Source organism: Choloepus didactylus, chromosome 2 (genome assembly GCF_015220235.1).
Source record: "Choloepus didactylus isolate mChoDid1 chromosome 2, mChoDid1.pri, whole genome shotgun sequence".
Lineage (NCBI taxonomy): Eukaryota > Metazoa > Chordata > Mammalia > Pilosa > Megalonychidae > Choloepus > Choloepus didactylus.
Window position 1 is genome coordinate 106,456,958 of NC_051308.1, and position 12,098 is coordinate 106,469,055.

Genomic DNA, 12,098 nt, shown 5'->3' on the forward strand with positions numbered 1-12,098 from the left:
ATGGATACAAAACAATATATTAAGCAACTGCATTGCTATAAACTAGCAGCAGGTGATAGAAAATATGATAAAAGATACCATATGAAATATCAACAATAAAATGAACCTTCAATAAAACAAATAAAAGATGAGCTATATCTAAAAGTAGCCCATTATAAATTTACTGGAAAATATTAAACACCTAAATAAATTGCTTGATATGCTCTAGTAAGGGATAGAATGTCTCAGTAATATAAATATCCCAATCTTCTACAAATGAATCTATTCATTGCAATTTCAATAAAATCCCGTTCTGAATAGAGAGGAATGGAATATAAAATAAGAATTTTGAAGGAGAAGAACCAAAATGGTGGGACTTGTCTAACAATGTATCAAAGAACATGCAATATAATAGAAACACCAGTGGAAGTAAAGAAGCCAGTGGAAGTCAAATACTATATAGAATCTTGATATCTGCTAGAACAGATAAAGCAGATCATGGGGGGAAAGAAGGAAGTAGCTGGCACAGTGGGGAAAGATTGGATTGTTTAATAAATTGTGTTAAAACCACTGTTTGACCACATGACAAAAATAAAATAAAATCAGGCTCTGACTTCATTACCTGGCCACAAATCAATTACAGATGGATTAAGGATTTAAATATGAAAAACATATTTTAATACCTTAGAATACACTTCAGGAAAATATTTTTACCACCTGCAATAGGAAAAATATTCTTTTGAACAATATAATAGAAATATAAACCATAAGTGAAAAGACTGATGAATTCAACTATATGAATATTTCCATTCACTAAGTGGTACTATAAGGAAAGTGAAAAAGCAAGATACACATTAGGAGCATGAATTTGTAACATATACAACTGACAGTAATTACTCTACTTAGAAATTTATTAAGACAGATAAAAAAAAAACAAAAAAACTCAGTGAGGATATATATTTCCAGTGGCTATGTATGGAAATGTGCTCAACCTCTTTGATAAGTAGGGAACTGCAAATTAAATTACAACAGCATATTATCTGCACAACAACCAAATAGCCATAAATATGGCCACACAAAGTATTGGAAAATATGTGTAGCAATAGAAGCACATACATTGTTGGTGGACTACAAACATTGGAAAGCAATTTGGCAGTATCTAATAAAACTGAAGATGCAAATATCCTACAACACATAAAGTACATGCCTAAAGGATAATTAAATTGTGTCACATTTATAAAATACATCAGTGATTTTCTTTTAAAGCTGCAGTTACACACATTGATATGAATGTTTCTCAAAAACACAATGTTAAGGAATACATTGTAAAATAATATATAAAGTATGATTCTGGTTATATAGAGTTACAAACAGGCAAACGTACACAATATTTTTTGGACTGCATATACATGTGATTAATAGAATAACAAACACAAAATACAGTTTAGTGGTGATCTCTGATAGGGACAGAAGGAAATGCAATATGGGAGGAAAGAAAATTGGATTATGGAGGAGCATATGGTAGACGTCAAAGTTATTGATAATGTTCTGTTTCTTAAGCGAGGTGATAGGTTTCTTGTAAATGAGAAGTGCACTGAGCCAGACCTGGAGATAAAAGGGTAAATTACTCTTTTAAGAAAATAAGGAAAGGGAGAAGAAAAATAGCATGACAGCCAGAAAACAGCAATGCATAGAGGAAGAGTATTCATTTTAAGATGGATATATTTGAGTATGTTTATAGGCTAAAGGGACAGAGTAATTAGAGAGGAAGGATTTGAGGATAGAGACAGATAGATGATAGATAGATAAAGTAGGACAATCGAAGAAGCAATATCCCTGCATGAGATGAGACACAGAGCTTCAGAGTATAAGGGGAGGAATTTATCTTAAACAATTGGGAAGATTTCTGGAGTTAAACTGAAGAGAGGGAGGTAAACATTAGTATGGCTACAGATAAATCTATCCTCGGATCACTAACCAATTTGTAAAATTCATTCATTCACTCATTCATTCGTTTAACCATATATTCATTCATCCGACACTTATTGAGTACCTATTTTTAATTATCTAGTCGTTCCAGGTTAATAGAGTCACCTCTGCTCTGACTCCTTTTTACACCATATATATCCATGTCTTATCAGTTTTCTTTTTATCTCATATCTGTTTCCAAATTCTATTAGTTACCCATTAGTTATTTAACACTTCGTGCCTGTTTTATCTCTTTTTGTAAGAGAAGAAGTTGTATACTTTTTCTTTAGTTTTATCTACCTGGAGTTAGATAAATTTCGGTACCAATTTCAGTTATAAAAGGGAAAAAGATAACAGAAAGAAACAGTCTCTTTGGTTGTATTCCCCACTCATTAATTGGGAGACTTTTTGAATCACAAGCCTCTCCAGGGACTAGCTCATATGCACTCATCTATACAGTTTTCATATAGCAGGAAAGTTGTCCTCGAATTCTCTCCCGAAGCCATCTCTTGGGGGACATCTGCTGCTGGGACCCCTGAAGCCTGTGAAATCTCATGGGAGCCCCTCACTCCTGCCACTACTGCTAATAGAGTCAGGATCACCTGGAACCTTCTGAAGAAGCTCTGCTGAGCCGTGCTGAGCAGCTGCTGGCAGAATCCTCTATAATGAACTTCAGAATTGTGCTGTGCTACTGCTGAACTGCTCTGAATCTGCTTCAGTGAAGAATGAAGAAAACCTCTGAACCATGTGTTGTTAACTTGGTACCAACACAGTGCTTCATTTTGCTTCTCCTGCCTCAGCAGGCCCTTTTTATATAAACAATTCTTTCACTCCTTGGATGGAAAGGAAAACCAGGTATCCCTTTCCATCTGGTTTCTGGCCTGACTTAGACCTCGCAACCTGTAGGTGTGGCAACTTCATGAAAGAGGAGAGTGGCAACAAGTGTTTCCCTAATTAGCCACATGGGGCATGTTGCTTTCCTGTCAGCACTGGGGGAGAGCTCTTCAGAAGAAAGTCTTTCCCCATCTTGCTATTCCCCGAGAAGCCTAGAGTTGTGGTTGTGATTCTAACCTTCCTCCTTGTGGGGCTGCAGAACACTGAAGATGAAGACACTTGGGGAAACAGGAGAAAACCCTCTTGGTTTCTGGAGGTGGTGGCTATGAAAGAGACGTGGGCTCTGTGCTCTGCTATATATTGTGGAAGATTCCACAGAAATTCTTTCTGTTGGACTTAATGAAGAAATACTTGTAGGAACTTTGCGGAGGTTGTGCAGGTATATGAGGTAAGGGAAGAAGTTCAGGACTAGGGGTGTGGCAGTGGTGTTGGTGAGTCTGTGTCCTAGGACTAGAGATGGTCACAAAATTAAAAAAGACCTGGAGAAATCATCTATTTAATTTTGTCTGGGCCATTAAACTTATGATTCTTTTTACCTCCGTTGATTTCTGGGTTTAATTCTAACTCTGTATGGGAACATTTAATTTAGTGGAGTCAGGAAAGACCTTTATGAGTAAACTAATGTCAGGATAACCAGTGGAGCATACTAGCTGAGGTTCTGGCATATCCATTCTCCCCAAAAATATAGGAGGATTCCTGTTAGGTATAATTTTGGGCCCCAGTATCTGCATCAAGTTTCCTTTCTATTTGCATCTTCTTTCCTTCCTAAAGACTTGAGTTGCCTAAAGACCTGTCAAATTTCTCTTTTTTCAAGTTTCAATTTTCTAATTCCAAAAAAATATGTCCACAGAGGGTAATGTAAGTTTCTCTACCTCTCTCCCTATTGCCTCTGTAATAGGAACTCAGAATATGATAAGGGTGTTATTATCTATAAGACCAGGAGGGCAGACTTGGGATAATCAAACCAAAAGACATTGGGGAATGTCAAAATGATTTAAAGTGTCTCATACAGGTTCATACTATTTGTCATGCTTTGGATTTTGAAGGCTCTAGGGAGCTACTATAAGCTTTTGGAACAGAAGATTGACAGCTTTGCATTTAAGAAAGATTATTCTGTTAGCTTTATGGAGGGTGGATTGGAGCAAGACAAGTCTGAAAAAAATGAGTCCAGTTAAATGTAATTTAGGCAAGAAATGATCCAAGAATAAACTATTGTTTTCCTTGTGGAATCTGTTTTCTAGGTAAAAGTTTACCTAAGTTTATTTAACTTACCCTCATTTTTCTTCTGTTTCAGATTAGATATACTATCTTGCTATATCTAAAAACAAAAACAAAAAATTAAAACAAACAAATATAAAAAAGACTTTGGTTGCTTATGCCAAGCTGACTGTCTGTTTACAGAAAGCCTCTAGAATATACTTTTCTAGCTGTTTTATCTATTCTATTGCCTCTTCACAGTTATCTGACCCTTTTTGTTAGATATCAGTAGCTTCCTACACTTAGAAGTCTCATCTCCAATAACCTCACTACCAAGAAGTTTATATGAGGAGAGCAAGTCTCAGAATTCTACCACACACATTTATTATCAAGCAGGCACAACAACCATAAATAACAATATTCTTGGAAACTCATAGGAGAAGCCTCAGCTCTCTATCTTTTATGCTCTCTGATTAATACAATGAATGAAATGCTTTCTCAAAGGCAAAATATGGCAAAATTCTGACCTGTAGAGAAGCCAACCTTCTGGTGACACCAGGTGATGTATCCAACACTAAGAGAGGATTCACATGGGAATGAGTGGGCCCTGGGCAGAATACACCCATCCCAGTTTTATAGGCTGCTTGGCTCTTGATATTCTTATATCCCTTCATGCCAGGGTTTAGGGATATTTCTTGCCAATATACTTATCTTGATCACCTTCCTGCTCATAGACATTTATATATTTCTAACTTTCTGACACTGAGTGGATCTCAACTAAAGGTAATTTCCCCTCCCATCCTACAGGGGACATTTGGCAATTTCTGGAGACATTTTTCACTGTCACGATTGGGGAAAGGACAATATGCTAATAACATCTGGTGGATAGAGGCTGCTAAATATCCTACAATATACAGGAGTGACTCCCCCAGACTGAAAACCGAAAACAAAGGATTATCTAGACCAAAATGGCAATTAATGAAGTTGAGAAACCCTGCTCTATGCTAATCAAGAACTCTACGTTGTGGGTTATATGTGGATATTTGAAGCTCTTGCTAAACCTGCCTCTGGATGTGGATTGCTGATTAAGTCTCTCAAATAATAACAAACCATCCCTGGAGCATGATTTCTTCATCAGCGTATTTCAACTATTAACAAGCCACTCTTAGGGTACAGATTAAAACTACTTGCACACACATATATATCATGCAGGTCTAAGCTGTTGTGTTTAAAGTAAATTACATTCAGTACAATATTTGGCTTTTCCTTATTACTCCATTGCTAAGCTGACAAAACAATGAGGCAGAGCAAAGGAATCTGATACCTGCGTTTAGTTTTGATGATGCCTATTTTAAAATGGTCTCATCCTTATCCACAGAGGGAATCATATTGATATAATTCATCTTATGTCCCCAATATATCATCTCAAAAAATAAAAACGTCCACTTAGTTGCTTTTAATTTGCTATGGTAATACATAATCCATGAAATATCTTTATGTATAATTTATTTTATATTTAAACAAACTCATTAAGCTATAGAAAAAGGCTCTAAACAGTTTTAATCAAAAAATGCCAACTTGCTATTCAGGAAAGTTTGTACCAATGTATATGTCAAAAGAACAAATTTGTTTGCTCTTCTAACAGAAGAGTTGACAAAATAAGATATTACAATTACTAAAAAGTATTTTCAAGTTGGACAGAACCACTTTATAATTTGCAAAACAGTTCACAAAGTGTATTTGATTTCATCAACTTACTCTTTGCTATTGAGCTGCTTCAAAAAAAAGGTCTTTTTCTTTAAATGTACATACAGTCTGACTGTTTGTGCTTGATTCCATTATTCAGTAAGTGAAGCAGTTGAAAATATGGACCAGGAGAATCTGACAATGGTGACTGAGTTTTATTTCTCTGATTTCCCTCAGTATGAAATTGGCGGCCTCTTATTCTTCATCCCACTGCTCTTTATTTATGTATTCATTATTGTTGGAAATTTCATGATCTTCTTTGCTGTCCATCTAGATACACACCTTCACAATCCCATGTACACTTTCATCAGCGTCTTCTCTTTCTTGGAGATTTGGTACACCACAGTGACCATCCCCAAGATGCTCTCTAATCTGGTCAATGAACAGAAGACTATTTCCTTCATTGGCTGCCTCCTGCAGATGTATTTTTTCCACTCACTTGGGGTCAGCGAAGCCCTAGTGCTGACAGCGATGGCCATTGACAGGTATGTTGCCATCTGCAACCCTCTCCGCTATGCCATCATTATGACCCCTCGGCTGTGCATCCAGTTCTCCACTGGCTCTTGCATCTTTGGCTTCCTCATGTTACTGCCAGAGATTGTATGGATTTCTACCCTCCCATTCTGTGGCCCCAACCAAATCCATCAACTCTTCTGTGACTTTGAACCTGTGCTGCGCTTGGCCTGTATAGACACATCCATAATTCTGGTTGAAGATGTGATCCATGCTATTTCCATTCTGACCTCAGTCTCCATCATCACCCTTTCCTATATAAGAATCATCACTGTGATCCTAAAGATTCCCTCAGGTGAGAGCCGTCAGAAGGCATTCTCCACGTGTGCGGCACACATCACTATTTTCCTGCTGTTTTTTGGCAGTGTGTCCCTCATGTACCTGTGCTTCTCTGTCACTTTCCCACCACTTTTGGACAAGGCTATTGCTCTGATGTTTGCTGTCCTTGCCCCACTTTTCAACCCTATCATCTACAGTCTGAGGAACAGAGACATGAAAAATGCCATCAAGAAAATCCTTTGTTCTCAAAAGATATTCAGTATATCTGGGAGCTAAATGTAGTTCACACACATCTGCTCAAAGAATTCTCATCTTCTTCATCAGTTTCATAGGCTAATAAATCAGTTTCTAAAATCACTGTGCATGCTTTGTTTCCATGTTGTCAACTGGGAGTTCTTCATCCAATTTTCTAATCTAAAAACTATCATTCAAACAGACAGAGGAAGTTTCTGCAGCTTATAATACAGTATTTTCTCCACTTTGTAACTCCAAAGAGTGTGGTGTTATCTTTTCAGAATCAGTAAAGTATACTAGGCTAAACAATAACCACATTTATGACTTGCACATCTAAATATTTTCCCTACCATCTCTTTTAGTCTATATTCACCTTGCCTTTTTATGAGTTATTTTCTTCACTTTAAAAAAATTAATGAGATGCCCAGCAATGAGATGATCTTGGTGTGAGCAAGAATCCTGACTTCCTAACATTCAGCCTGTAGACCTTTACTCATATACAGATAGTCTCCTAATGTATTACAATGATTATGTGGTACATATAGCCACTGGCTATTATCATTTCCTTTGTGGGTTGTGTTTCACATTGTTTTGGAGTTTCCAGTGCAAACACTCTTTAGGGCTTGGAGATTAAATAGATACAACATAAAGACTTAAGGCCATTAAAATAATACATAATTTATAAAAAGATTTGTAGTTATACTTTGATGAGGTTTCTTTCAGTTAATATCACTATTATTAAAAATTATTATTGCTCTCTGCTATGTTAAAATGCTAGGTTAGTTGCATACCTCAGTGTCTTTATTCCCACTGCTTTCCTGATCTGGAATATTTTTCCTGCTTTCTTTGTTTTGTAACTGATACTCACCATTAAACATTGACACACATTTTGTCTTCTGGGATGAATATCCCTGCCTTCCCCCACAAAACCACAATAGTAGTTTAATGGACTGAAGAAATCGTGTTTAGAAAAGGAAGATATTGGCCTAGCTCATGTGGGGATGCAGGACAATAGTCACTGGTATGAAGAGCAGGAGGATAACCAGAAGTTAAGAATTGAAACCTTGGTAGTATAAGGTACAGGATGAAGGAAAAAGTCTGAATCAGCTACGGCCAGGCAGCTGGACCCACATGGGGGTGCTAAAGTGGAAGAGGGGCCTCGTGCCTCATTTCACATCTGCTCCAGACCCCACTCCCTCCATGTATCAGTGATCTGGCTCAATTCTTCATCTCCTCTCACTCCTGGAAGTTCAAGTAGTCTCCTACATTAACATGAGTTTTTTGATAGCCTTAATGAGAATATTTGTGGGATGAAAATCATATAGAAGTTACTCAAATTACAACATTAATATCAAATTTATTTGAAGCAAGCATTTAAAAACCTAGATCTTCTATAATTTTTAAACTCCTGCTTAAAAAATCTTAGGTTTCAGTTTATGAATCTAATAGATTAATAAATTTTAAAAGTGTGTGATGGTTTGGAACTGTATGTACCCCAAAAGATCATGTTCTTAAAGCTAATCCATTCTTGTGAGTGTAGACCTATTGTGGGTGGGACCTTTTGATTAGATTATTTCAGTTGAGGCCTGACTCAGGTGGTCTTAATCCTCTTACTGGAGTCCTTTGTAAGAGCATGAAATCCAGAGACAAGACACAGACGCTGAGAGGGAAATACACAGGAGACAGAGAGAAAACCACATAACAGAGAGGAAGCCACTGAAACCAGAAGCTGGAAGCAACCAAACCCAGGAGAGAAGAGAGAGACCAGCAGACGCCTCCATGTGCCTCGCCCTGTTTCTGAGGAATTGCGGATTGCCGACAACCTTTCTTCGGTAATAAGGTACCATCTTGATGATGCCTAGATTTGGACATTTTCATGACCTCAGAACTGTATGCTTGCAAGTTAATAAATCCTGACTATAAAATTTAGCCCACTTAATGGTATCTGCACTTTGACAACTTTAATAAACTAAAACAATGTATTTGATTAATATTTTGTCCTATTTACAAACTTTACAATGAAATCCCTTTAACATTTTAAGTCCACTTTGAAATATGTTATAATCTATTTGGTTTTTAAGTACCTCAATTTAAGTACCTCAGTTTTCTGAATGAATAAGTAAAGCCTCTACAGGGTTTTAAAATAACAATTTATTATCTAAAAAGCAACAAATTATAAATATGGTTAATCCAAAATCTTGTTTCAAACCTGTGATGAATGCGGTATGATTTCAACTTAAAATAACAATCATAATATCTGGATTGAAGTGTTAGCTACAATGGTGCATACATTTGTCAAATGACATCAATCTGTATGCATAAAAGGTGTGAATTTTATTGACTATAAATTTTGTTTCAGTAAAGGTGATTAATATAAAAGTCTAAATTAATTGCTCTATTACATTTTTAAAATTAGAATTACAAGGCTCATCGTGTATTTCAATAGGTCAAAATATCTCAAATAATGCAAATACATAAAATACTAAATAAAATACACAATGCAAAATATGAATAAAAGGTTTTGATTACTTTAAATGTTTGTATAGTTAGCACTAAAATCTTGCTGAGATTAAAAGATACTAACCTACTAAGGAAATAATTATGTGACCCATTTCTTTATTTATTCAACAAATATTTACTGAGGCTCCTATGCCAGGTACTATTTTAAGTGCTTGTGATACAATTGATAAAATAGTCTCAGCCTTTATCTGCACTAAGGCGAGACAAAAAATACGTATTTAAAATAAGCCAAAAATAATAAAGACAAGTACATGAAATTCTGTGTGCTGTGGAAAATAGAAAAAGAAATAGAGAAGGATTAGAAGTTCCAGAGTGAGTAGGGGGATTATAATCTTAAATAGACTGGCCTAGTTGGACCTCATTTAGAATGCCCTCTTTAAAAAAGAGATTTGAAGAAAATGAAGATGTTAGCTATATGATATATGGAGCAGAATACTGCAGGAAGCTGTAAAAGCTAGGGAAAAAGCCCTAACGTGGGAATGTGTTTGGCCTGTGCAAGGAATCAATGAGGCCACCATAGTTGAAATAGAGTAGGAAGTGGGCATGGAAAATAGAAAATGAGTTCAGAATAAAAAGAAAAAGGGATCAATCATATAGGGCTTTGAAAGCCATTGTAAGGATTTAGATTTTCTAATTTACTCTGAGAATTGGAAAGCCACTGGAGGGTTTGGATCAAAGGATGGACACTGTCTACTTTAGACATTAACAGAATCACACTTGCTTCTGTGTGGAGAAGACAGTGAAGGAAGGCAAGGGTGGAAGCTGGGAGTCCTTAGGGGACTGTTGGATAATCCTGGAGAGATGCTGGTGTTCAGGTCAGGGTGGCAGCCGTGGAGATGGAGAAACGTGTTCCAATTCTAGAGATGGACAAATAGAACCAACAGGATTTCCTTACGTATTAGAGTGCAAAGAACCAACAAATGTGACTCAGATGGAATTACAAATGAAATAGAAGTAAAGAAAACCAAGAGTCTCCTGTCCTGAAAGTCCAGTGAATAAAATATATCAAGAAGGAAGAAATGATTAGCTTTCTCAAATCTTGCTTAGGGTTAAGTATGATAAGAAGTGAAAATTGATATTTGGATTTAGCCACCTGGAGTATATGGTAATCTTAATAAGACGTATCTGCATGAAGTGGTGGAGGCAAAACCCTGGCTAGAATACTTTATTAGAAAGAGAATCAGAAAAATTGGGGATTTTAAGTATAGATAACCCTTTCATGGGTTTTTACTACCAATGAGAGCAGATAAATGGGGTAATAAGGAGCAAGTATTATTGCTAAAAGACTGTGTTGACTTTGATTCTTAATAATGAATGTATTTTAAATCATAAATTAGCACTTACACATACATGAAAATACTTACATATTCGTATTTATAGCAGAAATATTTTTAAAAACAATACTTAACACTTTATGTGATGCCTTTGATCTTTCTATACTATTATATTCTTATCAAATTTCATTAAAAGGCATTTTTGTAACTGATTTCATTATTCCCTAATGGGTTGTGGCTCTCAATTTGAAAACAAAATGAACTTAGGTCTTTAACTCTGATTACCTTTGGATACAAATTTAACAAGTGATCTCTTTTTTCAATTTTGTGTTCAGTTATACAGTTTCTAATCTACTTATAATAAATATTTTATTTCACTAAAAAGCAAGTTTTATTTTTTAAAAAATTATAATTTAAAATGTGATAAAGGAAATATATACTCTCAGGCAAACAGTGCTGATGGGATTTCAAAATGGTATATAATCCTTTCTAGAGCAATTTAGCAATATGAGCCAAAAGAATGAACAAATGTGGATAGTTATTGACCAAGTAGTTGCATTCTTACAAATTTTTCCTACATTAGTTTCAGAAAAAGAGACAGAGAAGTTCTCATTGATGAAATAGCATTTAGGCTGAAACTTGAAAACTGAGAAGAAACCAGCCAAGAAAATATATAAGAGAATTCATTTGTGCAAATGCTCAGAGGTGACAAATATTTGATTTCCTTTCAAGAACAAAATGTAGGTATGTGCAGATGGGACAGAGTGACTAAGAGAGAGCCAGGAGATGAAGGTCATGGGCAATATATACAGAAACATTTAGGTCATGTTATGAGATACTGGAGTTTATTCCAATTATCAGGTGAAGCCATTGAAGAGATTTAAGTAAGGAATTATATTTTTAGAATAACATTCTTGTTGTATAGTTTATGGGTAGGAGTGAAGCAAAATTGGAGATGAGAAACATGATTTCTGAGACCATATCAGTTATCCTTTGCCCCTAAAATTAGTGGCGTAAAAAAGTAACCATTTGTTTGCTGCATAATTTTGTGTTGGCAATTTGGGCCGTAATCAAATAGGTCATTCTTATGTTCATTCATGTGTCCAGGATCAGTGGCTGGCTGGCTAGAGCTGGCTGAACTAGGAAGACATTGGCTAAGGCAATTGTCCTCTTTTCCACATTGTCTTTCACCTTCTGGGAGGCTAGTCTGACTTTGTTCACAACATAGCTGGTTAGGGTATTGAGAGAGATTCCAAGTATGTGAGGCCTCTTGAGGACTAGGCTCAGAACTGGAACACAATCTCCTCTGCTGTATGCTGTCAGCCAGCACAAGTCACAAGGGGATGCAAGGAGAGGAAAAGAGATTCTACCTCTTGATTAGAGGAGCTGCCTCTTGCAAGAGACATAGATATAGGGAGGGCTTAAGGACTGTGCCATTTTTGAAATATAGAGATTATTGGTATCATATTGTGCTAAAGTCTATGTTGGAATCAC

General features: G+C 36.1%; 1 protein-coding gene across 1 annotated transcript; it reads left to right on the forward strand.

Moving 5' to 3' along the window:
* Positions 1-5,904: 5,904 nt before the first annotated feature.
* Positions 5,905-6,852, forward strand: LOC119517060 (olfactory receptor 6K3-like). Its single transcript, XM_037813544.1, has one exon. It carries the CDS (start codon positions 5,905-5,907, stop codon positions 6,850-6,852), a length of 948 nt encoding a protein of 315 aa, XP_037669472.1.
* The last annotated feature ends 5,246 nt before the right edge of the window (positions 6,853-12,098 follow it).